We start from the raw sequence: 22,357 nt of genomic DNA on the forward strand, positions 1-22,357 counted from the left end.
TGGTGACGCGGGGGGGTGTGGGTCTAGGTGCTTTGCCGGCCGGGAGCTCAGGCGCACCTACAAAAAAGTTCGATATCGACGTTATCGCATTGAGCTGAACCTTGTTCTTGCAACGAACTGGTCCTTGACCTCAAGACCCCCGTCACCCACCCTCTTTGCTTGCTCTGGCCAGTCATGTCTGCCAGAGCAACAAGAGCCATGAAGCGAAAGGCTGATAACGGCGGCGAGTCGGCAGACTCGACCAAGCGCCAGCTACTCGACCTGGCCGACCAGAAGCTCGACAAGGGCAGCCCGGAGCAAGAAACTGCAGAATCCACCTCCATTTACGATGGCAACGATGCTGCTTCTGATACTGCCTCTCCCCCAGGCGACACCAATACCGTTGGGGCAACCTCGATCTCTACCTCCCGCCGAGGCCGCAAGTTCCCCTCCGATATGAAGACGATCAAGTGCACTTTCCCTGGCTGCGACAAGAGCTTCAACCGACCTGCTCGCCTGGTGTCTCATCTTCGAAGCCACACTGGCGATCGAATCCACCGCTGCACCTATGAAGGATGCGACAAATCCTACCTCGAAGAGAAACACCTGACGCAACACATCAAGGGTTCCCACACCCACGAGAAGAACTACGTCTGCTACGTCGAAGGATGCGGCAAAGCTTTCGTCACCAATACGAGACTCAAGAGGCATGCTGCCGTTCATGAAGGTGCCGAGCGATTTCGATGCCGAGACTATGAGGGTTGCAGTGAGAGCTTCCGGAAGCGTGAGACTCTGCAGCGGCACATTCGGACCAGGCACCTCAACCAGGCCGGTTTCCCTTGTCTGCAAGACGGTTGCCAAGAGGGCTTCGACAGCGCCGGTGCTCTCCGGCGTCACACGGAGCGCGAGCATGGGCAACTACGGTTTTGGTGCGACGAGTGCGCCAAGGAGACGGACGAGGATGGTGAAGAGAAAAGGGTTGGGTTTACGACGCTGAATATGCTCAAGACTCATGCCAGAACCGAGCACCGAGCGTGTCCTTTCTGCGACAAGAAGATCGGCCGGCAGTTTCAACTGGAGGAGCACATGGAGAATATGCACTCTGGAAAATCGGTCGAGGAGAGAAAGGATGTGCCTTGCAACTGGCCAGGGTGCGAGAGCATGTTCACCCGAAAGTCCAACATGATGACGCACTACCGAAGTGCGCACGAAGGCAAGAAGTTTGTCTGTGGTGAGGTCAACACTTTCAACACGCCCGATATCGCGGATTGGAACTGGCAAGAGGAGGGCTGCAAGGCTCCGTTTGTTAGCAAGCTCAAGCTTGAGGAGCACATCCGATTTGTTCACCTAGGAAGGAAGCGTCCGGAGAGAACCATCACCCTGAACTTTGACGGACCGGACGAGGTGGACGAGATGACGGCGGCAGTCGACAAGAAGAAGCTTGCCTGCAGTGTACTTGGGTGCGAAGCGAGGTTCATCAGATATGCGGATCTTAACAAGCATTTGGAAGCTCATCAGAGACAGGCTTCAAGCATCGATGATGGATATGCTCAACAAGCGCAGCCCAATGTTGCCGTCGAGGCAGGATATGAGCCCCGAGATTTTATTCTTTCTGCCCCTCAAGACGGATATGGAAACCAGGACCACATGCTTGTCGTGCCTGATGCTGGGTATGGCGATCAAGGCCATATTCTCACCGCCCACAGCGCCTACGTCGCTCCGACCAACAGGTACGGCAACCAGGACCATATTCTCAACGATCTTAAGAACGAGCCGGGGATCCCAGATCTGACTGGGGATGCGCCTCACGGTCTTGCACTTGATCCGGAGCTGCAGGCTTCGACAATGGACATGCGGCTTCAGGGGCCAGATGATCAGCAACAGCAGCAACAGCAGGATCTAGATCCCAACTTTTATCCTGCTTTGGCGAATATGCTCGGAGGGGACACCCACGCCAACGCCGATTGGAATGTGATGAACGAACTGCTTGGCCATGGTCAGTATTAGGGAGACTGGGCTGGTTTGTAGTTTGCTGATTTCGGAGGGCATGGTCATGGGAAGGCGTTTGGGGGTTTAAATTAGAGATACCAGTTTTTTTATGTTTGGCACAGGTCGGTTTCCTGTTGTGTTATAGCGACGTATGTATTGTTTCTTTTGGGGGTGACGGATATATTGTGCTAGGCATGGCATGGGGTCTATGATGGTATCAAAAAGTTTCGGTTATGTTTTCTACAACAAAAGCGGTTTGACACCCTTTCTAGGGGTAATATCGATAGATATACTATAGAGAGAAATGTGGGCAGCGAAGGGTGGGTCTGTAAGGTAGGTATCATTTATCTTGAAGAGCCAGAGCGTTATATGAATTAACAACAAATCAGTTTTGATCATAATCAAAGCCATTTCCTTCAATGTAGTAGACATGCTACGGCCCAGCCTCTTTTTACTAGATGATTGTTGACTAGTGTTCATTTAAGGGACTATATTCCAAGAATAACTGATAACTACCACCACCTACCGACAATCCTCACAATTCTCCTTCCCCTCAATGGTACACACCTTTCCCTCCTCCTCGACTTTCTTTTCTTCTTTCCCCTTCTCTACCCCCTCCTCTCTCTTGTCCTCTCCCTCACCAGATTTGGGCTTGGAATAATCCCTGTCCACGTGCCCCAAACCCCTCCTGGGATCGATAACGTCCCTCACGCGTCTCTTGAGCTCTTTTGTTTCGGGGAATCCACCGTCGGTCTTCCTGTCCCAGAGGATTTTCGTCAGAAGCTTGACTTGATCGCTACTCCCGGCTTCAGTAGTAGTAGCAGGAGAAGAGGTGGTGATCTCGACGACGAATACACCTCCGGTTGACGGCTGGAGGGCAACTTCGCCTAGGGAGGTTGAGAAGGTTGATAGGAGCTCTTGGGCGAACTTTGAGGGGTTGTTGTGTTAGTTGAAGGCTAGCGAATCTATTGGGAGGGTGAGGAGTGGCGAAGTGCTGGTGTGGTATACATCGGCGGGGAATGAACTGTGCCAGGCGATATAATAGTATGAGGTGCAGAAGAAGAAGAAAAAAAGCAGATCAACTCCCTGAATTTGAAAGAAGAGCTGGATCTGGACAGCAAAACACAGGGGGCGTTTAGGAAATAGTTCTCCCAAGTTCAACCGACAAAAACGGTTCGAGACGATGCAATGAGAAAAAGAACTCACATAAGCAGCCCTCAACATCCACTTGCACTGCGTACAAAACTGTATCGTCACCCTCGGCAGTCGGGTCGTCGTGGCCGTACTTTCGGTAACCTGCTGCTCTGCCATCGTGTCCCGATTTGCTGGTTGCCAAACAATGTCAAACCGATGGCTGGCGGATATGCGTGATGAGTTGTCTCCCCCGTTCGTTTAACAAAGACGCACATACATACATACATACATACATTAGGAAAGCAGACTAAAAAAGCGGTACCTGCATAAAATGGGTACGTAAACTGCGTCATTCGACTTGCAGAAAATCCACTCTCTCAAAACGTTTTTCCCATATTGAAGATCACTTTTATAACTCTCCTTCAAAACATCCCCATGGCAAGACACAATTTCACATCGCAAACACACACACACACACACACACACACGTTTAAAGTTTAATAGTGGTATATCTTCATTCGCCTTTCTTCAGTCCTCATTCGTGAACCCATTTAGCAGGAACCCACACCATGGGCTAAAAAAAAAAACACAATAACCATAGCGTACTTTATATACAGAGAGCCCGAGAGGGAAAAAAAACAGACCAGATATAATAATAAGAAATAATAAGGGGGTGTTGTGTGGTCGGGGAGGAGAGGGAGAGAGAGGGTGAAGAGAAGAACAAAAACAGGGGGAGCTTTGCAGAGACGGGCAACGACAAGAGAGCCGAGCTACAGCTACAACTTTGGGGGAATAGTCAAAACAGCAAAAAAACAAAACTAAGAAGGAAGAAAAAAAAACAGGAAGGAAGTTTTAGGTATTACAGGCCGAAAAGCTGCACAGTCTGTCCGTCCGAGACCTTCCCTGCCGAAAAAGAATTTGCGATTCGCCGTCAAAGGTAGGGTCATAGTAGAAGAAAATAAAATAAAAAGGTTCCGAGAAAAAAAAAATGGGCTATGAGTTTTGGTGTTTTGAGGGCGTAATCGTTGTAGGAAAAGCCGTTGCTGTCGTCGTTCTCGATCCTCCCCACCTTTTTTTTCTTGCTGTGGATGCCCCCCACCCCCTCCCTCCCTCTCCTCTCTCTTTGCTTGGTTTGCCATGGGTCAAGGTGAAAGTTGAGGTCTGTCCGTCCGTGCTGGATCGTGAGTGAGAGCGATGGCGGTTTGGTTGTAGGAAAAGAAAAATCATCGGTCGCTGTCCTCCCAGTTCCATCCAACGCGCATGTCCCATTTTTGTCGGCCCAAATTCCACCCAATCCGAATGCTCCTAAAATACCAAAAGACGTTTCTGTTCTCACAAAGCCTTTTCGTCGGGGTCGAGGCGGAATAATCGAACAAGACACCGGCGAAAGAGGGGGTGCACCACATCAAAGACACTCAGAAAATACACAGCCGATTCCGAGCTGTGCCAGGGACACGAGCAAAGGGTCTGCGCTTCCGACTCGACATGTTCTGTAGCTCATCCTACATCACTACACAGCAGCCGTTGCTCTGTTGTGGTGCGTAGGGATCCTCGCCCTTTGGCACAGGACCCCAGACGCTGGGCACCATGTAGTCTCTGGTGCTGTTGCAATAGGCGATGATACTAGAGAGGAATGCGCGTCAGTAAGGGGATACGACGCGATGCGGGTGTGGTGCGCCCTACCTCTTCGATGCTTGGCTTACGGGGATGCGCTCTCTTTCGAGATCTTCACGTAGCCGATTGTTCAATTCTGTCAATCGACGAAGCTTGAGATCCGCCATGCTCTGCTTGGTCTTCTTGATCTGCGACGGGTCGCCGACATCGCGCGATGTGTATTGGGGCATCTTGGGAGGTTTTCTCGGTGCTGACTTTGGGGTTCCAGCAGAGTCGCGCTTAGGAATTAAGGGGAGAGACGTTGGTGGCGGCTTCCTTTCTGGCTTGGCAGAAAAAACTGGCGACCGAGGCCGGCCGTTGGGTATTGATGAAGGAGAATTAACTGGCCGCGATGGCTCTTGTTGCTCTGATTGCTGCGGCGGCTCACGGGGGCTGGCGTCGTTGATGTCGCCCTGGTGCTGCGGCTCGGCGGTCGGAATCCGCGACGACGCCGATGAGTCGTGAGATTTTCGTGGCTGCTGGTCCATTACCGCGTGTCAGTGACCCTATCGCAATGTTTCAAACGAATTGTGCTTTGATGGATGGTGATTGATGCTGTCGTCTTCCAATCCAATTGAAAAGGCTAGAAGGGACGGGTCGCACAGTTTGTTCTCCATTGCTGGAGACGGGAAGCTGGCACTCACCTGTGTTCAAAGCAGATAAAGGCCGTGTTTCGGTTGTGGCGGTTGTCAAGGAATGAATGGATTGAAGAGAAAGAGGCGCGCGGATGACTGGTATGCGATTGCCTCGATTGACCACAAGCTGGTTGGAATGGGCGGATGGGCGGATGGGATTGGCGAAGCGACACACGGCGAGCGGGAGCAAGAACTCGGGAAGGGGGTTGATTCAGGAATCTCTCTCTCTTGCTCAGGAGCGGGTGATGGTCCGTGCTGACTGCCTACTACCAAAAAGCTGGGCGAAAAGTAAATGAGATGTCCAGGGGAGGTTAGATTAGCCCGATAGCAAATCATACGACCAATTAACGCATCTCGGGGGTGAGCATGTAGTGAATCCTCTGTCTGTTTAGATGCAATAGATATCTTCTAGGTACAATAGATCCCGTTTTCTATTCTCCGAGAGAATTGCCCATTCAATCAATATCCAGAATACCGACCGACTATTGACATGTCGTGCTCTTTTGCAGGCGTCATCGACTGACCTCTAGCGACCTAGCTAAGAGGTGTCCGACAGGTACATGGCGGGCCCCCATCCAGTGGCTAGCTACTCGCGCATGCTTGCAGCAGCTGAGGGTTTTTGCTGTTTCATGGACGGGGAACCTTGACCTCTGTCTCTTCTCGAGAGCTTGTCTCGGGATAAGAGCAAACTGGGTCTTTCGAGATTCGACATTCTCGGGCCGCTTTCTCAGACCGATACTGTACCAATGCCGACAACTCCCTTCTGATGATGCCTTTCTGCGCATCCGCTATGACTGCAAGGTCTACAACGATGGCTCTCGGCCGCATGAGGCACCGACAATGTGCCTTGGCAGAAGCGTTTTGACATTGTTCTCGACGCCTTTTTGCCTAGGGCCCCGCAATGTGCATATAAGGGAGAAGAGCCCCACCACGGCCAAGGTTGCAGTGCAAAGTCCAAAACAACAACGGAAGCCCCAAAGTTTGTGCTCTGCTCAGCGAGGTGAAGAGGCTGCCCTGTCAAAGAGCAAGACAAACTCGCCCGCGAGAGCATACTCTTTAGGCCTTCCCAAGTAGTTTCTGGCAACTGAAATCAAATACACCGCTCTTGGTGCTGAAAACCACATCCATTTCCAGGCTGCCGTCACGTGACCCACGGTACAATTTGAACCCACAAATTTAAGCAAACGGTGCCAACTGCCCTGTCAGGGCTTCGACCAACGCAGCATTCTCCACGAGGCGAAAAAAAATCTCTGGTACAGGCCGGCCAAGTCGCAAGCAACCCCTCACGCCGCCTTGCGCTGCTCTTCCAGAAACCCATTAAACTTCCTCGAGACCTGCCAACGCGCAGAGGAGGTTGCCCATCATGGTGAGTCGCGATCCTGTTCTACATAACCCCCACCGGAAGGCAGCTATCTCGACTATCTCGCCTGCAAATGCCCATATCGACTGCCCCCCCTCCCCTCCTCCCCGCCGCCGCCTCTACTACACCTTGTCGTCATCTGTCACTACGCCGCCGTCGGACGGGCCGATTATGACCACGAACACCTCGACTGACCTTCTCATAGCCTCCCCCACCCCATCAGAAGCCCGAGAATGTTCTCAAGAGGGCCCACGAACTCATCGGAGTTAACCAGGCCCCCGCGGCGCTCACCCTCCTCCACGAGCACATCACATCGAAGCGGTCTCGCAATGTCCCCATCACATCGTTGGAGCCTGTGATGCTCCTGTTGGTCGAGCTCTCGGTCGAACAGAAGAAGGGCAAGCTCGCCAAGGATGCTCTCTACCAGTACAAGAATATTGCTCAGAACACCAATGTTGGCACGATCGAGGTGGGTTATGAGTGGAGTCAAGTTGGGTTATATTGCCGGTATTGACAAAAATACTGCAGCTTGTTCTCAAGAAGTTCATCGAGTTGGCTGCCGAAAAGGTCACCGCTGCTCAGCAAAAGGCCGACGAGGTTCAGTCCAGCATCGAGGCGACCACCACCTCCGACAACGTTGAGGATCTCGAAGCCAGCGAAACCCCCGAGTCCATCCTCTTGGCCACCGTCTCCGGCGAGCAGTCCCGGGATCGTACCGACCGTGCCATTGTCACCCCCTGGTTAAAGTTCTTGTGGGAGGCGTACCGCACAGTTCTGGACATTCTCCGCAACAATGCTCGTCTCGAGTTGCTCTACCAGAGCACTGCCATGCAGGCGTTCGACTTCTGCCTCAAGTACACCCGCAAGACCGAGTTCCGCCGTCTTTGCGAGCTTCTCCGCAACCATGTCCAAACTGCTGCCAAGTACTCGGCTCAAATGCATGCCATCAACTTGAGCGACCCGGATACCCTGCAGCGCCACCTCGAGACTCGTTTCCAGCAGCTTAACGTGGCGGTCGAGCTTGAGCTCTGGCAGGAGGCCTTCCGCAGTGTTGAGGACATCCACACCCTCCTCAACCTGAGCAAGCGCCCCCCCAAGAACATCATGATGGCCAACTACTACGAGAAGCTCACCCGTATCTTCCTCGTCGGCGAGAACTACCTGTTCCACGCTGCTGCCTGGTCCCGCTACTACAACTTGCTCCGCCAGTCTGCTGCCATTGTTGCGGCCGGTGGCAAGAAGTCCGAGAACCCCCCAACCAGCGAGGCTGATCTCCAGAAGGCTGCCACTTTCGTCGTTCTCTCGGCCCTGTCCATTCCCGTCATCAGCACCTCCCGCTCCCGCGGTGCCATGGTCGACTTCGACGAGGCTCGCAAGAACAAGAACTCGCGTCTCACTCACCTCCTCGGCATGTCTCAGGCCCCTACCCGTGCGCTCCTCTTCCGTGATGCTCTGTCCAAGTCTTTGATCCGCCGCTGCCGCCCCGAGATCCGCGACCTCTACAACATTCTCGAGGTCGACTTCCACCCCCTCTCGATTTGCAAGAAGATCTCCCCCATCTTGGCCAAGATTGGGGCCGATGAGGAGATGCAAAAGTACATCATTCCTCTTCAGCAGGTCATCCTCACTCGTCTCTTCCAGCAGCTTTCTCAGGTGTACGAGACTGTCGACCTGGACTTTGTCGAGTCCCTAGCTCAGTTCCCCGAGCCTTTCCAGGTTACCCGCGCCACGATTGAGAAGTTCATCATGAACGGCAACAAGAAGGGTGATCTCGCCATCCGCATGGACCATGCCACCGGTGTCCTTAGTTTTGATGCCGATGTTTTCTCCTCCGCCAAGGCTGCCCACGCTGGCTCCTCTGCCGGCTCTGCTGAAAGCGAGACTGGCTCCGTTCAGCGTCTCCAGAGCACTCCTTCCCAGATTGTCCGCTCTCAGCTCACCCGCGTCGCCGAGGTTCTTTACACCACATGCCAGTACATTGATCCCAAGTTCAACGAGGCCCGCATCCAGGCTCGCGATGCTGCTTTCGCTCGTGCCAAGGCTGGTGCTGAGAAGGAGCACCTCGAGATCCTCGCCAGAAAGGAGATTATTCAGAAGCGCAAGGACAAGGCCTCTGAGGCTCAGGCCGCCCGGGATAAGGAGAACGCTCGCAAGAAGATGGTTCAGGAGCAGCTTCTCCAGCAAGCCGAGGCTGCCCGTTTGGCTGAGGAGCAGAAGCTTCGTGAAGCCAAGCGTCTCGCCAACGAACGGGAGCAGATCAAGCGCAAGGAGGTCGAGAGCATGCTCAAGGATATGAAGCTTGAGGATCTGGCTGGTGAGGACCTCGATACCCTGGACAGCAACAAGATCCGCATGATCAAGCTGCAGCAGCTTGAACGTGAGAAGAACACGGTTGCCGAGAAGCTCCGCATCACCGGCAAGCGTCTTGACCACTTGGAGCGTGCTTTCAGAAAGGAGGAGGCTAAGAAACTCCCCGAGGACTATGCTAAGCAGCGCGAGCGTGATCTCAAGGCCTATGAGTTGACTAAGGCCCAAACTCTCAAGGAGGCCGAGGAGAAGCACAAGGCTGATGTCGAGATCAAACACCGCCTGTCTCGCCTGATGCCATTCTACGAGTCATTCAGATCTAACCTCCACGAGCGCCGCCGCGACGAGTTTGAGAAGAGACGTCGTGATGCCGACCGCGAGTTGGAGAAGATGATCAATGCTCGCAAGAAGGAGTACCGCGATCGCAAGATCCGCGAGAAGAGGGAGCGTGAGGAGAAGGAGCGTGCCCTCCGCGAGGCCGAGGAGCGTGCCGCCAGGGAGAAGGAGGAGGAGGAGAGGAGAAAGGAGGCCAAGAAGGAGGAGATGGCCAGAATCAAGGAGGAACGCGAGAAGGAACGCGAGAAGGCTCGCGAGGCCCAGGCCCGCCAGCAACAACGCGAGGAGGAAGCCATGGCCCGTCGCAAGGCCGAGAAGGCTGCCGACACTGCTCCTATCCGCCGGGAGATTCCACCAGTGGAGGCCCCCTCGGCCGCCGGCCCCCCCCGTATTGCCCTTGCCGGCAACAGACCCAGCTGGAGAGAACGCGAAGCGGCCAAGGCTGCCGGTGGTGCCCCACCAGAGCCCGCTGCCGCCGCTCCTCCTCCGGCCAGAGCTCCTCCTGTCGAGCGGACCGACTCCAACGAGCGCCCTCCTGCCGCTGGTGGTCCTCCCCGCCTCGCCCTTGCTGGCAAGACTGGAGGCTCCAGCTGGCGTGAGAGAGAGGCTGCTAGAGCTGCTGGCGGTGGTGCTCCCATTCCCGAGCGCCCTGCTCCTCAAGGCAGAGTGTCTTCTGGTCGCGGTGGTGCCCCCATTGAGAGGGAAGGTTCCGGCCGTGGTGAGCCTGCCAAGGATGGTGCTACTCCTGAGCCCCTGAAAGCTAGCGGCGCTCCGGGCAAGTATGTTCCCAAGTGGCGGAGAGATAATGCTTAAACAAAAGCGGGCATGTATTGGGAGTTTCTGGCATTTTTCTGTTTCCCTCCATCTCTCGCGCTTGCTGAGTTCCGGTTCATACATGACACACATGACATGCGACACGAAGGATGGGCATGATGCAGCTTCTTCTGGAGTTTTGATTTCTGGGTCTGGAAGGGGTACGGGAAAGAAAAGGTTTTTATTTTTTCGGTCCTTGATCCTTTTTCCTTGCTCCGGATTTGCATGTGTGTAGAAGTAGCATTTCGCGTCATTCGATAGCGAAGGGAGGCAGGGGCAGCAATGAACAAAAGTGATTGCTGCGTTAGGAAGAATGATAGGGATGGATGAGGTTGTGTTTTATTTTTGCTGTTGAGTTGATGAATATAAATTGCATGGCATGTGTGTATTGTTTTGCTGTGTATGAGTTGTGAAGGTAGGCATAAAACCACGTCGGCACTCGTGTGAGAAAGTTCGGACTGAGGCCAGTGATCGACAATTCCAGATACCGGGGAAGATCATCATCAAGCCGTGGCTACCACAACCCACCCGCTCGACTGACAATCGCGAATCGCAACGAGCTACCCGATCTGGCGCCATCGGATGCTGAAGATTGTTGTCGATCACTTCCTCATAGGGCTTGATGCAATCTAGAACTTAATTGACTGAACATGGCGTGGGATCCCGTGCCGTTGAGGGGTCCAATATTGACCTTTTCAACACCCACTGCACCATGGATAGAAAAGTAGCAGGCAGGCTTTCGCAGGGCCACTTCCTTCGGTGAGAGGAACATGGCATGATGAGGGCATCATGATATCTAACACGAGGAAATGCTACCCACACTTTTGATTGGGGGGCGGGCATGCGGTTGTGTGGCAGCGATGAGTCTGTGGAAGTATGGATTTATGCACAGTGGTTAGGGAATTTTCGCAAAGTTGACAGCCCTCCGGCGTGTTGGATGTATCTGAATTCCAGGATGTTTTTGGTTTATACTTATTTGATCCTTCTCTCTTCAGACTCCACATTGAGTTCCGAGAATGGCAGTCTCGTCGTCGTCCTCTTTTGCACAGACATCTTTTCTTTTACCTAACAAATACGTCTTGGGAAATAGAGCGCAGTGAAAAGTTAGGCTGAAACGTTTTATTTTCTCGTCTTTTTTGACTATTGTCCTTGGTATTTCTTTGGCTGTTCTTCCGTGGTAATTGAGGCTGTGATGTGTTTCAGTTGAGCCCACCTACCTCCTGCCAAAGGTGAAAGAACGAAGGATGGAAGCCAAGATGAGCTCTGAAATAATGTTTCGCTCCCTGTTTACGGGGTAGACACCCTCCAGTGGCGAAAGAACCCCGCGCCAGAAGCCATATCTTCTCGAACAAATCTCGTTCATCATATTCCTCTCGGCTTCGCCTGTTTGAAGCGATACATACACGTGGCCCAGCACAAAACGAACGGTCTTTGAAACTGAAGAAACAGCTGCGATCGGTTGCCCGGCGGAAGTTGATGCCCAAGCCAAAAAGCTAGCGTTCAGACCCTTGCTCACCTGAAAAGCTGCCAATTGCGGCCAGAAGGACGTTTTGCTGGAAGGAGAAAAAAGGTTGGGGAAGGGGTGGTGGTTAGCTCGTATGCACGGGCAGGGTAGCTTTTTTTGTGATGGGATGAGGTGTCGTGCTACCCCGCAGCCACATCGGAAGATATGGGCAGCCGTGTGTGAGATCACGATCGGTGATGGGTGTGGAGGGGGGTGTACTGCAGATGGATGGGTTAGGACGTAAAAAGAAGCGGTGATGGTGATGGTGACTTGTTACGACTACCTCAGCCCTAAGAACTCAATAGTCCGGTCAAGGCCGAGAGAAAGACGCTATAATAATACTCCGTGAAGTGCTGGCTGGTATGGAAGTGCTGCGAACGTTCGGTGGGTTGTACGGTGGGTTTTTGTGGATGAGGAACAGGGTGGACAAGCTCATATAAATCCGGAGTCCTTCACTGCTGTGTAGATTAAAAGCTGAAAGAGAAAAAAGATTGTGATGATGACGGGGTGTGTGTGTGTGTGTTGTGTGTGTTGCCAACCCGGAGTTTGGGTAGGTTGTCTCTTCTGATGGCTCTGTTGTACAAATATTTTTCTCTTGGGAAGAGCGGAAATTGGCGTCTGCATGGTGCGTCGTCTGCATGACAGGAGATATTGCAGCAGTTGGGGGTAGGACGCCCTCTACATGAGTGGCTCATACCAGGTCGTAGTGCAGCATAGCTCTCCAGTCCCCAACACGACGCCAACTCTCTAGGTGCAGCTTCCAGCTGAGAACTTGTACGCGAGCTTTTCCAATAACTTCAAAATGGGCGCGTCTCGTGGGCAAACATCTTTCGATGTGAGGGTCTATTTGATCATGTCTGTCAGCTGACGGGGAGGCCACCTCAATGGCCAAGGAAAGGCTGAACAGAGCCTGAAAGAAAGAAGAAATAAATCAAAAAAGGCTCGGCATTGAAGCTGGGAGCGAGCGAACAGAGCTTGAATCGTGATCTGGTGGGGTCGTCGAGGATATGCCGTAGCGGTTGATCAATTTCAGGGGGTGGTTTTCTTCGCTTCTCAGTTGACAGGCAGCCTTAATCGGGGAGAACCCGGGATTTTGGGTCCGTCTCTCTGTTGTTTTCTTCCCCAGAAAATCAATGAACAGAAGGACGAATGAAGAGACAGAAATACCCATTGCGTGCTTGAATTCTCCTGTGAGATGCCCGTCGCTGACATCAGGGCTTGCCCCCCTTCCCTCCCGTCAAATCGATCGAGGCTGTGAGATGCAGAGAAAAAAAAAAAGGGGGTCGATGCGTTCAGGGTCCAAGCTGGCAAGGGTTGGAGGGGGTCTGGCCAAAGCGGGTGTGGAGAACGGGAGCTGCAGGTACGCCGACCAATGGCAGGGTTCTTAAGCACGTCGACTTTTCTTCTTTGGGACGACCTCTTCATCTCCACAGGCGCTCTGTGCGACAACAGCAAGCTCTGCGAATGACTGCAAACCTACCCACTTGGGTCCCCAAGCTGAAGGAGCAACACGTCAAGAGAGTCACATTGACAATGTAACCGACCGTCCATCCCGCGGTGGAGTGTGTGTCCGAACCCGAGCAGCCTTCCCTCTGGTTTAGTCTCTCGTCTTCACTGTTTATTTTGGGTTCTAGGAGTAGAGATGAAGGACTGCTGTTCCGCTGTCGATGTGCCGCCGCCAGGAACAAGAACAATGTCTCAGAGACATGTGCTGTGGCGGCTTAGAATGGGTCGATGAGGCTCTCTCCCCGGGTGCGTTGCTTCCATCACGCCGCTCGTCTACGGGTACCTGATTTGGGGCTTTTGGGCTTGCCGAAGTTGCCAAAAACAGACCATCGACGAGGCCCGGAAATCGGATATTGGGTACACTCTAGAGCCAAGCTTTCCACGTCTCTTCTGCCTTGACCCTTGGTGTCGAAGCGCTACCACGGTGATGGCTTGGCCCACCTTCCATGGATCCAATAGTGTGCGGATGCTTCCCATGCCATGTCGGCGACGGGATTGGGGAGGGGGAGGGGGGAGTATTTACATAAGACCAGCTTCCCGACTTCACGATGCTTTCTCTTTTTTTTTTCTCTTGCTCTTCAGGGTCTTCCTCACAGCCGCGAACACGACAGTGATACCTAATCAACTAATCTACGACAAGGCCTCTTTACTTGTCGATACATTCGTTCTTTTCGACTTTGTTGAAATATGGCCAGCCTCAAGGCCGTGGCTGCCCTCGCGGCAGTCACCTTGGTTGGTCGTGTCACCGCCACCGAGGTCTTCCTCCCACCATGCCTGGACCCCTTCCAGCCTTTCGTCTACTCGGGGTGCTTCTCCGAGGCCAGTGGCACCCAGATCCTCCCCTACCGCAGCCCGGCAACTCCTGATGACATGACCGTCGAGAAGTGCGTTGCTGAGTGCAAGGGCAATGGCTACAGGTATGCCGGTCTCGTCTACTACGGCGTCTGCTACTGCGGTCAAACCGTGAAGGGTGACCTCACCGAGGAGTCTGAGTGCAGCTTCCCCTGCAAGGGTGATGACACCCAGATCTGCGGTGCCAACGGCAAATTCTCCATCTACCAGGACCCTACCTTCGTCCCCGTCGACCAGACCACCATTGCCGACTATGATCCTCTTGGATGCTGGACCGACGACTCTCCTCAGGGAAGAGCCCTTTCCTACCGCCAGGACTCCGTCGATGGCGCCACCATGACCACTGAGAAGTGCTTGCAGGCTTGCCATGCCGGCGGTTTCCCCTTTGCCGGTACTGAGTATGGCGGTATGTATCCATCTATCCGAGGCTTCTGTCAGCAAATCTCGTGAAACTAACATGACGCAGGTGAATGCTACTGCGGTGTTGTCATTGGCAATGACACCTACTCTGCCCCCACCTCCGAGTGCAACATGGCCTGCAACGGTGCCCCTGACGAGAAGTGCGGTGGCCCTGGTCGCCTTAACCTCTACGCCGCCGACGAGCTCCTGTCTCTCGAGCCCTGCGGCTATGAGCCCCCCGTTGTCTCCAGCAGCTCGGAGCTCCCTGTCGTCAGCACCGTCACCACCGAGTCCTCCACCAGCACCCCCCTTGTCGAGGAGGAGCCCACCACCAGCACCACTTTCGAGGAGCCCACCAGCACCAGCACTCCCCTTCCTACTCTCCCCCCTACCACCTCCACCACCGCGCCCGTGAGCACCACCTCCACCACCAGCTCCGTCTGCGTGACCACCACCGTCATCCCTCCCAAGTGCGAGTACAAGTGCGGCAAGTGGTGCTCCAACCCCCTTCCCGACTGGGAGAACGACGCCAAGTCCTGCAAGGCCGCCTGGACCAACTGCCTCTTGCAGGTTGCCTCCTGCTTCAAGAACGCCGGCTTCCCCCAGTCTCTTGAGTGCTTCAACTTTGGCCAGTGGTGCGCCGATGTCGACGACTACTGCGTCAAGACCCCCAAGGGCAAGAAGCACGACTTTTTCGGCAAGAAGCCCCCCAAGGGAGGCAGCCCCGCCACCACCGTGACCGTCACCACCGCTTGCCCTACCGCCGCTCCCACCTCCACCAAGCCTGCCACCACCACCAAGCCCGCGACGACCACCACCATCTGCCCCACCCCATCGCCCACCAACATCTGCAAGCAGCCCACCAACAACTACTACGGCTACAAGCCCGGCAAGCCCGTCGGCGGGATTGACCTGCCCGTCGTGACCTGCAACGACTTAGTTTCGGACTGGCCTAGCTACCCCTTCAAGCGGTACTCGGACCCTGACACGAGAAAGTGCAAGAAATACAGCCGCTCGACGCCGAGCACTGCCTGCCAGGACGCGTGCAAGGAGCAGTATGAGGACTGCTTGGATGTTTATGCCGAGGGGTGCAGGAATAATAAGTTTAGGCCGAGGCAGGATAGTTACTTCCAGCAGATGGAGAAGAGGACTTTCTGGGGGGGGTGGAGCGACAGCTTTAATGGGGCGAAGGATAAGTGCAGGGCGCAGTATAATGACTGTTTGAGTGTGAATAGGAATGTGGATGTTAAGGGGAAGTGTAATAAGTTTTGCGAGTAAAGGGGGAAGGGAAAGAGGTTGGGGGGAAAGAGGGGGGAGGTGTGATATGATAGGTATGGGATACAGTTCTTACGCTCTTTGGAGGTATGTGAGTTGACATGTAATTATTAATGAGATTTTTACCGTTTGTTGGTATGTTGCTGTTTCTTGTTCTTTGCGACATGATTTTATTACGGAGAAAAGAGAAGCAGGGTATTGCAGGCTGTTGTGGCTGGAAAAACTGATATGGATAAGAAATGGTGGTGTTGGGGGAGAGGGTAGGTTGGCTGAAAGAAGGTGGCGGCGGCGTTAACAATATCATGGGTAATTCCACACTCACCCAGCATCAATTAATAATACCTCACCGGGTGACTAGTCTAGTGGTCAGGACGCTTCGTTGTGGTTGTTTGCAAAGAAACATCACATACGATCCGAAGAAACCCCGGTTCGATTCCGGGGTCGCCCACATCTTTTTTCCTCTCTTCTTTTTTACTCCCCACTCTTCTTCTCTTTCGGCTTGGAGTTGAAGCAATCTGGAAAACATTCGCACTAGAGTTTTCTTTTTCTTCGGGGGTAGCTGCTTCCTCCACAGCATCTGATGAGGCATGCATGGCCCTGCATCTGCCGCATTATCTTCTTGACGGTGTCTCATGACATTCAAGGAAGATATCTCGACCGTTTTCTCCTGCCCCATCTACCTTGGCTTTCATACCCTGATCTTGCTGTCGTCTATAAGTGATGATACCAATGTCGGGAGAGTATAAGTCCTGAAGCTCTTGCAGGGGTGTGATTATGTGGTTGGTGAAAGGAAACTGTAGTTTTATCTGATGATGTGACTTTGTGTGTGGGAGACTAGATGTAATTCAGCGGAGGGTTTAAAAGCTAGACGCCAGGGCAGAGAAGAAAATGAGGCCAGATGGAGATTACCCAGGTCGGATACGGATATCAAGAGGAAAGAAAGTTGGGCAATGATGAGACGGAGAGACGAAGAGGGAGAGAGAGTCACTGTCCGAGTTAATCACTACACAACTTAATTATGTTAGATGTAAAGTATCGAGATGATGTTGACGGAAGAGAAAAGAGGGTGAACGCTAAGGTAGTTCTTGGTAACGAATTACAACCGTGTAAGGTGTTTCGAATGTACACCTACCTACCCTGATCAACGCCTGTTGGAACAACCCACCCAGATACTAGCAACATCTCCAGCACTCTATCTTCCAACTCTCATTCTTCCAACTCTCATTCTTCCAACCCAACTACTAAGCTTTGTTTCAAGTTCCCCCAATGACCCACCGCTCCGTCATAAGCAAACACCCACACGATATGTACAACCTCCCTTCCCCCCTTCTTCCAGCGAAAGTAGCGGAACTCCTCTTTCAACTAAAAGAACCCACAATCCACCAAAAGTAAACCCATGTTCCTGCCTCTGCCTGCCTTGTGAAAAACCGGACTGAGTCTCGCTAGGATGGTTCTTCCTGGGCAGCCGGAGCGAATCTATTCGAGGAAGTAGCTACAGGCCGGTGATTGAAATCCTGGCCGGGTACGGGGTTGAAACGGTGGATAGCTTCGCTTTCTTTTGCCTCTTGACTGTGAGGAGACTTTCTAGAAAAACTTGAGTTGAAATCAAAGGGCAAGGTGGGTGGGCATTTGGAGACTTCAGGTTCGCGCTGATCGTTGCATAGGAGGGAAAGGAAAAGAAAACCACCTGCTGTGTTCCGCCGCCTTGTGCGGAAGGATTTCATCTGGTGGAGGAATCGCGAAATGACATTTCTGTCAACAAGAGAGGAAAAAAGCGGTTGACATACATACCTGCACCAGTGAGAAAGCCTTGCACAACTATTCTATAGCCACACACCACTTGGTTAACTCCTACAGCATAATGCGGGTGAAAAAGAACCAGGCACCTAAAATATTTGACAACATGATTGTCCGAGGACATGCACGTTGCAAAATATGCATCAGCCGTGAATCGAACACGGGGCCCATCGATGGCAACGATGGATTTTACCACTAAACCACTGATGCTGATCTTTTGAGATGTTGTATCCATTCGGAATGTGGGTTTAACATCGACAGAGCCTGAGTCTGATAACAAACTAATGAATGGAGTCCAGAAGAGCTAACACGATGTTCACATACCTCCAAGACAGTAACAAATTCGAGCTTGTATCTAATTCAAGGGGATTTTTGTACAGATATGAGCTTCACCAGTCAGATCGACAATGCCCTTGAGAGATTGTCTCACAGAATGCGAGACTGAACTTGCTCTCAAAAGCGAAATGACTGCTCATGTCACCCATCTTCAAGATCATTGCTTGACAGGCTTTTCCAAGCCACCCGCCCCTCCTATCTCACTCACCCCCCTTCTCACGCATCCAAATAGATTCATAACCCAACAACAAATCTTTTTTCAATATTCCACAAGTGATATACACAGGCAACCCCCCTCCCCCCCTCCCCCATTGCCCCCTCCCCTTCACCCCTCCTATCCTCACCCTCATTTCTTCTTCTTCCCACCCTGCCCACCCTGCCCCGCAGCCTTCCCCTTGGCCCCCTTAGTCTGGAACACCCTCCTGCTCTTCCTCCAAGCAGACACAAACTCAGCCACACTCCCCATATCATGCTTCGGCTTCCTCATGTATGTCAACCTCGCCCTCCTCGCCCTCTTCAACCTCCTCTTCACAATCTCAATCCCGGCAACGTTCCTGTTGTAAATCTTGAACCACATCTCCACTCCCACCTTGCCGATGTGATTCCGCAACAGCACCGCAGTGTCAATACCTGCCCTGCGGATCGAGAGACAGACGCCGGCGAAGGGCTCGCCGCCGCGGCGGTGGGTGACGAGGAGGATGTCGCCTACTTTGGCGGCCTCGCGGGTGCGGGCGAAGAGGGCGGTGCGGGCGCCGGTGGGGTCGAGCTTTTTGATTTGAAGGTCGTGGAGGGCGGCGACGGGGTTGGTGGTGGAGGGGGGGGAGAGGGGCTTGCCGGCGGCGGCGAGGGGTTGGGGTAGAGGGCGAAGGCGGAGCGGACGGACTTGTTTTTTTTGTCGACTAGTCGGTCTGTTTTGTAGGTGTTAGCAACTAGTTGGTAGAGAGGAGGGGTGTGTGTGTGAGAGAGAGAGAAACATACAAAAGTTCTGGTCGGGGCCTTGTGATGGTGTTTTTGATGTAGCAGCAGCAGCAGCAGCTTGAACCTCTGTCGCCATGGAGCGGGAAAACATCTTTTGTTGTCTCGCCTGGCGGAGGAGGCTGGTCTTGAGACAGCTTAGAGGCCGTCTAGCCAGAGGGGTGACGTTCATCTTGGGTGAGTGTGGTGATCTCCCGCGGGATCTCGGAGAGGGGGTTAGTTGACAACTCTACCAACCTTCACGGCTGGCTGTCTGGGGAAGAGACGTTCAAGATGGTTGAACCTGAGCCTGAATTGCGGGCTGTGATTGGTCAAAACTAGACTGCTGTGGTGGGGTGACAGGGGATTAGGTGCGGCTCCACAAAATTTTCTGACCCGCCAACCAGCAGGTGAGATTGGACGACGGTACCGGCTTTCGAGGTGTGGTGAGGAAGTTCAAGCTCTTGTGACGCTCATTTGATATATACCGCTTTGGAACCGAGGGGAGAAGCAGGCCCAAGTGCAAGTGCGCCATGTTCACGACATCGAGCGCCGGTGCCCTCAGGGCCGGAGCGAGGAGATTGGAGACGACGGTGTGTCACAATGCTAGCCTTCAGAGGAGGTTATTCTCAGTAACGTCGCAAAGAGGTACAGCACAGCACTTCTATATGGTAGCTTCTTTTTGTAGAGGGGTTAAAACTGACTCTACCCCCTTACTCTAGCCGGCGGCTTCATCGTCTTCAAGAAGGGCTCCAACCCCGAGCTCCAAGAGCGCCTCGACACCCTCTACAACAAGATCGTCCTCCCCTCCTACCTCAGCCAAGAGCAGCAGCGCAAGCTCACCAAGACCAAATACAAAGAACAGCTCCGAAACGACCCCATCACCATGGAAATCGACGGCGAAATCCACAAGTTCCGCTACGTAGATCCCACAAAGGACATTCCCAGCGCATCCAAACTAGTCAGACAGGCTGTCGAACACATGCAACACGAAGACTACCACAACCTCCACCTCGTCCTGAAAGGCTTCAAGCGCGCCAACAGAAAACTTCACGACGAGCTCGCCCTCCACATCATCAGGAAAGCCCACCAAGCCGACCGCCTCGACGCTGTCATCGACTGCGCCAAACAGGTTGAGCTGACGGGCTTCAAGCTCGACTCACCCTTGAAGCTGTCTTCCCTCCTCGTAGGGGCGCAGACAAGGGCGATCGAGTCCGGCTTTAATCCTAAGCCAGCAAAGAAGGCGCTCAAGCAGACGGAGAAAGTGATTGACTTGCTGGAATTCGAAGGCAAGATGCACCAGCCTAGCAACAGGTCCAAGACCCAAAGGCCCTTCTACCACGAGCCGATGTTCCTCGGTTTGAGACTCAACCTTGCCGCCACTCTTGCGGTAAAAGCCAAGGACGGCCAGGATGAGGACGGCAAGGTGACTCAGTACGCTGAGCAGATGGTTCACTTTTGGCCTGAAAACACTGGCATCCTCGACCTCCAGCCCGATGCTGCGTATGAGGACCCGCAAAACGTACAATATCTCCTCGACCGCAACGAGTTCCTTTACCATGTGTCGCCTGTGCTTCATGGCTTGCAGATGGCTGCCAAGGTGGTGGACCCGGGTCTTTCGATGAAGCTTCAGAACAGGGCGGATGCGCTGGAGGACGAGATTAGACAAGCGTATGAGTGGGACGAGCGGATGCCGGCGTCGGGAGAGGTCATGTATAACTGGTTGTTTAACACGGAGGAGATGCTGGGGCGTATCAAGGCGGAGAAGATGAAGAAGGTGGAAGCGGAAGTGAACCCATGAGAGGCCCCTTTCAAAAAGAGAGGAGCAGTAAATATGATGACATATTTCCCAAACTATGTACCAGTACATATGTAAGAGTATTTACTTGTAACAATATTTCTTTTCTTTTTGGTATCGAGATGGTTATTATGGGAGGACGATGTACTTCTTGAGATTCTCCGGGATCGCGCTCAGCAAGTTCTTGTTCTCAAGCCACTTCTTGGAGAACAACCTGTCGGCATATCTGTATGCGCCATCGCAGAGAACCGTGACTACGGTGTGCCCCTTGCCAAGCTTCTCCGCAACCTCCTTAGCTGCTACCACGTTCAACGCGGAGCTGGCACCGAGATACAAGCCCTCCTCATCCAAACACCTATACACCATCTCGATGCTCTTCTCATCACCGATGTGCAAACTGCCATCCAGCAACTCCACATCAGGAGCGAGATTGTCGGTTACTCTGCCCTGTCCAATACCCTCCGTGATGCTCGACCCAGACCTCTCAATCAGTTTTCCGCCCGACTGCAGGTAAGAGTGGAGGACACTCCCAGGGGGGTCAGCCAAAAAGCTCTTGACTTTCCCGTTGGACTTGTCTTTGAGATATCTCGTAATCCCCGCCAACGTCCCGCCGGTACCAGTCGCACAAGTAAACGCATCGACCTTGCCCCCAGTCTGATACCAAATTTCCGGTCCCGTCGTCTCGATATGCGCCCTCCTGTTGGCGGTGTTGTCGAACTGGTTTGTCCAAACGGCGTTGTCCAACCTCTCGGCATGCCTCTTTGCCTGGTGGTTGTAGTTTTGTGGGTTCTCAAACGCGACCGCAGGCACGGGGTAGACCTCAGCTCCTAACAACCGCAACAAATCGATCTTGCCCTGGGACTGGGTGTCGGGCATGTAGATGACCAGCTTGTAACCTCTTGACCGACAGACGTGGGCGAGACCGATGCCGGTGTTGCCTGCGGTTCCTTCGACCACGGTGCCGCCGGGGCGGAGGAGACCCCTTTCTTCGGCGTCTTTGACCACGTAGAGGGCTGCGCGGTCCTTGATTGAGCCTCCCGGGTTCATGAACTCGGCTTTGCCGAGGATCTCGCAGCCGGTTTGGGAGGAGAGGTGGTTCAGGCGGATGAGGGGGGTGTAGCCGATTGCGCCAGCGAGCCCTTGGGCGACGCCTTGGGATTTGGAGAGGTTGATTAGGTAGTCGGAGGGGGGTGCTGGGGAGGGGGGTGGCGAGGCGGCGGGTGGTGGTCGCAAAGGTGCGGATGGTGGAGGGGCGTGGGCGGAACATCTTCTCGGTGGTTTGTGGTTGCCAATGAGGCAACTATACTGTGGAAGACTTGAAGGGAAGAAAACAATGAGAAACTGAAGCTCTACCCAAGTCAAAAGAAAATAAAAATCCGACCTCGCTCGCCTCGTCTCTTTCAATGACACCCCCGAGAGCGCCGTTGCGGCTTGTAGACCGAGGTGGGGCAACAGTCAATGGCGCAATCAAGCGCTAAACCCGCCTGAAAGGTTAAGCTACGTAAGGGACCTCCCGCCATTGCCGGCCGGCAATTTTTGGCCAGTGTCAAATCCTTGCCACATCTTCAGAGTCGCGGTTCCACTGTATTTTGTTCGCGGTGCACAGTGACGAACGAAGCCTTTCAAGTTCAACGTAAATGCCATCAACCCAGTTCCTCACACCACTACCTCTTGTCGGATATACCACAAATCTGATATCATTCTCCATGGCTCGGATTGCTCCAAATCAT

General features: G+C 53.4%; 8 protein-coding genes and 2 non-coding genes across 10 annotated transcripts; 6 read left to right on the forward strand and 4 right to left on the reverse strand.

Moving 5' to 3' along the window:
* Nucleotides 1-174: 174 nt before the first annotated feature.
* Nucleotides 175-1,986, forward strand: QC764_709750 (uncharacterized protein; the record flags this gene model as incomplete). Its single annotated transcript, XM_062950596.1, has 1 exon — nt 175-1,986. One exon carries the CDS (start codon nt 175-177, stop codon nt 1,984-1,986), a length of 1,812 nt encoding a protein of 603 aa, XP_062796625.1.
* A 388-nt stretch (nt 1,987-2,374) lies between these two features.
* Nucleotides 2,375-3,370, reverse strand: QC764_709760 (uncharacterized protein). The gene is made up of 2 exons (XM_062950597.1): nt 3,175-3,370; nt 2,375-2,895 (listed from the first exon to the last, which is right to left on the reverse strand). Exons 1-2 carry the CDS (start codon nt 3,277-3,279, stop codon nt 2,491-2,493), a joined length of 510 nt encoding a protein of 169 aa, XP_062796626.1. The 5' UTR covers nt 3,280-3,370; the 3' UTR covers nt 2,375-2,490.
* A 147-nt stretch (nt 3,371-3,517) lies between these two features.
* Nucleotides 3,518-5,644, reverse strand: STE18 (Guanine nucleotide-binding protein subunit gamma). The gene is made up of 2 exons (XM_062950598.1): nt 4,786-5,644; nt 3,518-4,725 (listed from the first exon to the last, which is right to left on the reverse strand). Exons 1-2 carry the CDS (start codon nt 5,241-5,243, stop codon nt 4,605-4,607), a joined length of 579 nt encoding a protein of 192 aa, XP_062796627.1. The 5' UTR covers nt 5,244-5,644; the 3' UTR covers nt 3,518-4,604.
* Nucleotides 5,645-5,744: 100 nt separating this feature from the next.
* Nucleotides 5,745-10,648, forward strand: TIF32 (eukaryotic translation initiation factor 3 subunit A). Its single transcript, XM_062950600.1, has 4 exons — nt 5,745-5,802; nt 5,900-6,756; nt 6,956-7,219; nt 7,279-10,648. The coding sequence occupies exons 2-4, from the start codon at nt 6,754-6,756 to the stop codon at nt 10,204-10,206; spliced, it is 3,195 nt and encodes a 1,064-aa protein (XP_062796628.1). The 5' UTR covers nt 5,745-5,802; nt 5,900-6,753; the 3' UTR covers nt 10,207-10,648.
* Nucleotides 10,649-13,009: 2,361 nt separating this feature from the next.
* QC764_709790 (uncharacterized protein) lies at nt 13,010-15,765 on the forward strand. Its single transcript, XM_062950599.1, has 2 exons — nt 13,010-14,474; nt 14,535-15,765. The coding sequence occupies exons 1-2, from the start codon at nt 13,904-13,906 to the stop codon at nt 15,743-15,745; spliced, it is 1,782 nt and encodes a 593-aa protein (XP_062796629.1). The 5' UTR covers nt 13,010-13,903; the 3' UTR covers nt 15,746-15,765.
* A 325-nt stretch (nt 15,766-16,090) lies between these two features.
* QC764_0105020 lies at nt 16,091-16,190 on the forward strand. The gene has a single exon. It is a non-coding gene; the product is annotated as a tRNA-His (tRNA).
* Nucleotides 16,191-17,678: 1,488 nt separating this feature from the next.
* QC764_0105030 lies at nt 17,679-17,749 on the forward strand. The gene has a single exon. It is a non-coding gene; the product is annotated as a tRNA-Gly (tRNA).
* Nucleotides 17,750-18,187: 438 nt separating this feature from the next.
* QC764_709818 (uncharacterized protein) lies at nt 18,188-19,181 on the reverse strand. Its single transcript, XM_062950601.1, has 2 exons — nt 18,854-19,181; nt 18,188-18,783 (listed from the first exon to the last, which is right to left on the reverse strand). The coding sequence occupies exons 1-2, from the start codon at nt 19,020-19,022 to the stop codon at nt 18,581-18,583; spliced, it is 372 nt and encodes a 123-aa protein (XP_062796630.1). The 5' UTR covers nt 19,023-19,181; the 3' UTR covers nt 18,188-18,580.
* On the forward strand, nt 18,868-20,641 carry QC764_709820 (uncharacterized protein). The gene is made up of 2 exons (XM_062950602.1): nt 18,868-19,477; nt 19,552-20,641. Exons 1-2 carry the CDS (start codon nt 19,363-19,365, stop codon nt 20,628-20,630), a joined length of 1,194 nt encoding a protein of 397 aa, XP_062796631.1. The 5' UTR covers nt 18,868-19,362; the 3' UTR covers nt 20,631-20,641.
* Nucleotides 20,642-20,756: 115 nt separating this feature from the next.
* CYS17 (Cysteine synthase 1) lies at nt 20,757-22,335 on the reverse strand (the record flags this gene model as incomplete). The annotated part of the gene is made up of 2 exons (XM_062950603.1): nt 20,757-21,976; nt 22,242-22,335. The coding sequence occupies 2 exons, from the start codon at nt 22,333-22,335 to the stop codon at nt 20,757-20,759; spliced, it is 1,314 nt and encodes a 437-aa protein (XP_062796632.1).
* Between the last annotated feature and the right edge of the window lie 22 nt (nt 22,336-22,357).

This window comes from Podospora pseudoanserina (assembly GCF_035222485.1).
Source record: "Podospora pseudoanserina strain CBS 124.78 chromosome 7 map unlocalized CBS124.78p_7, whole genome shotgun sequence".
Lineage (NCBI taxonomy): Eukaryota > Fungi > Ascomycota > Sordariomycetes > Sordariales > Podosporaceae > Podospora > Podospora pseudoanserina.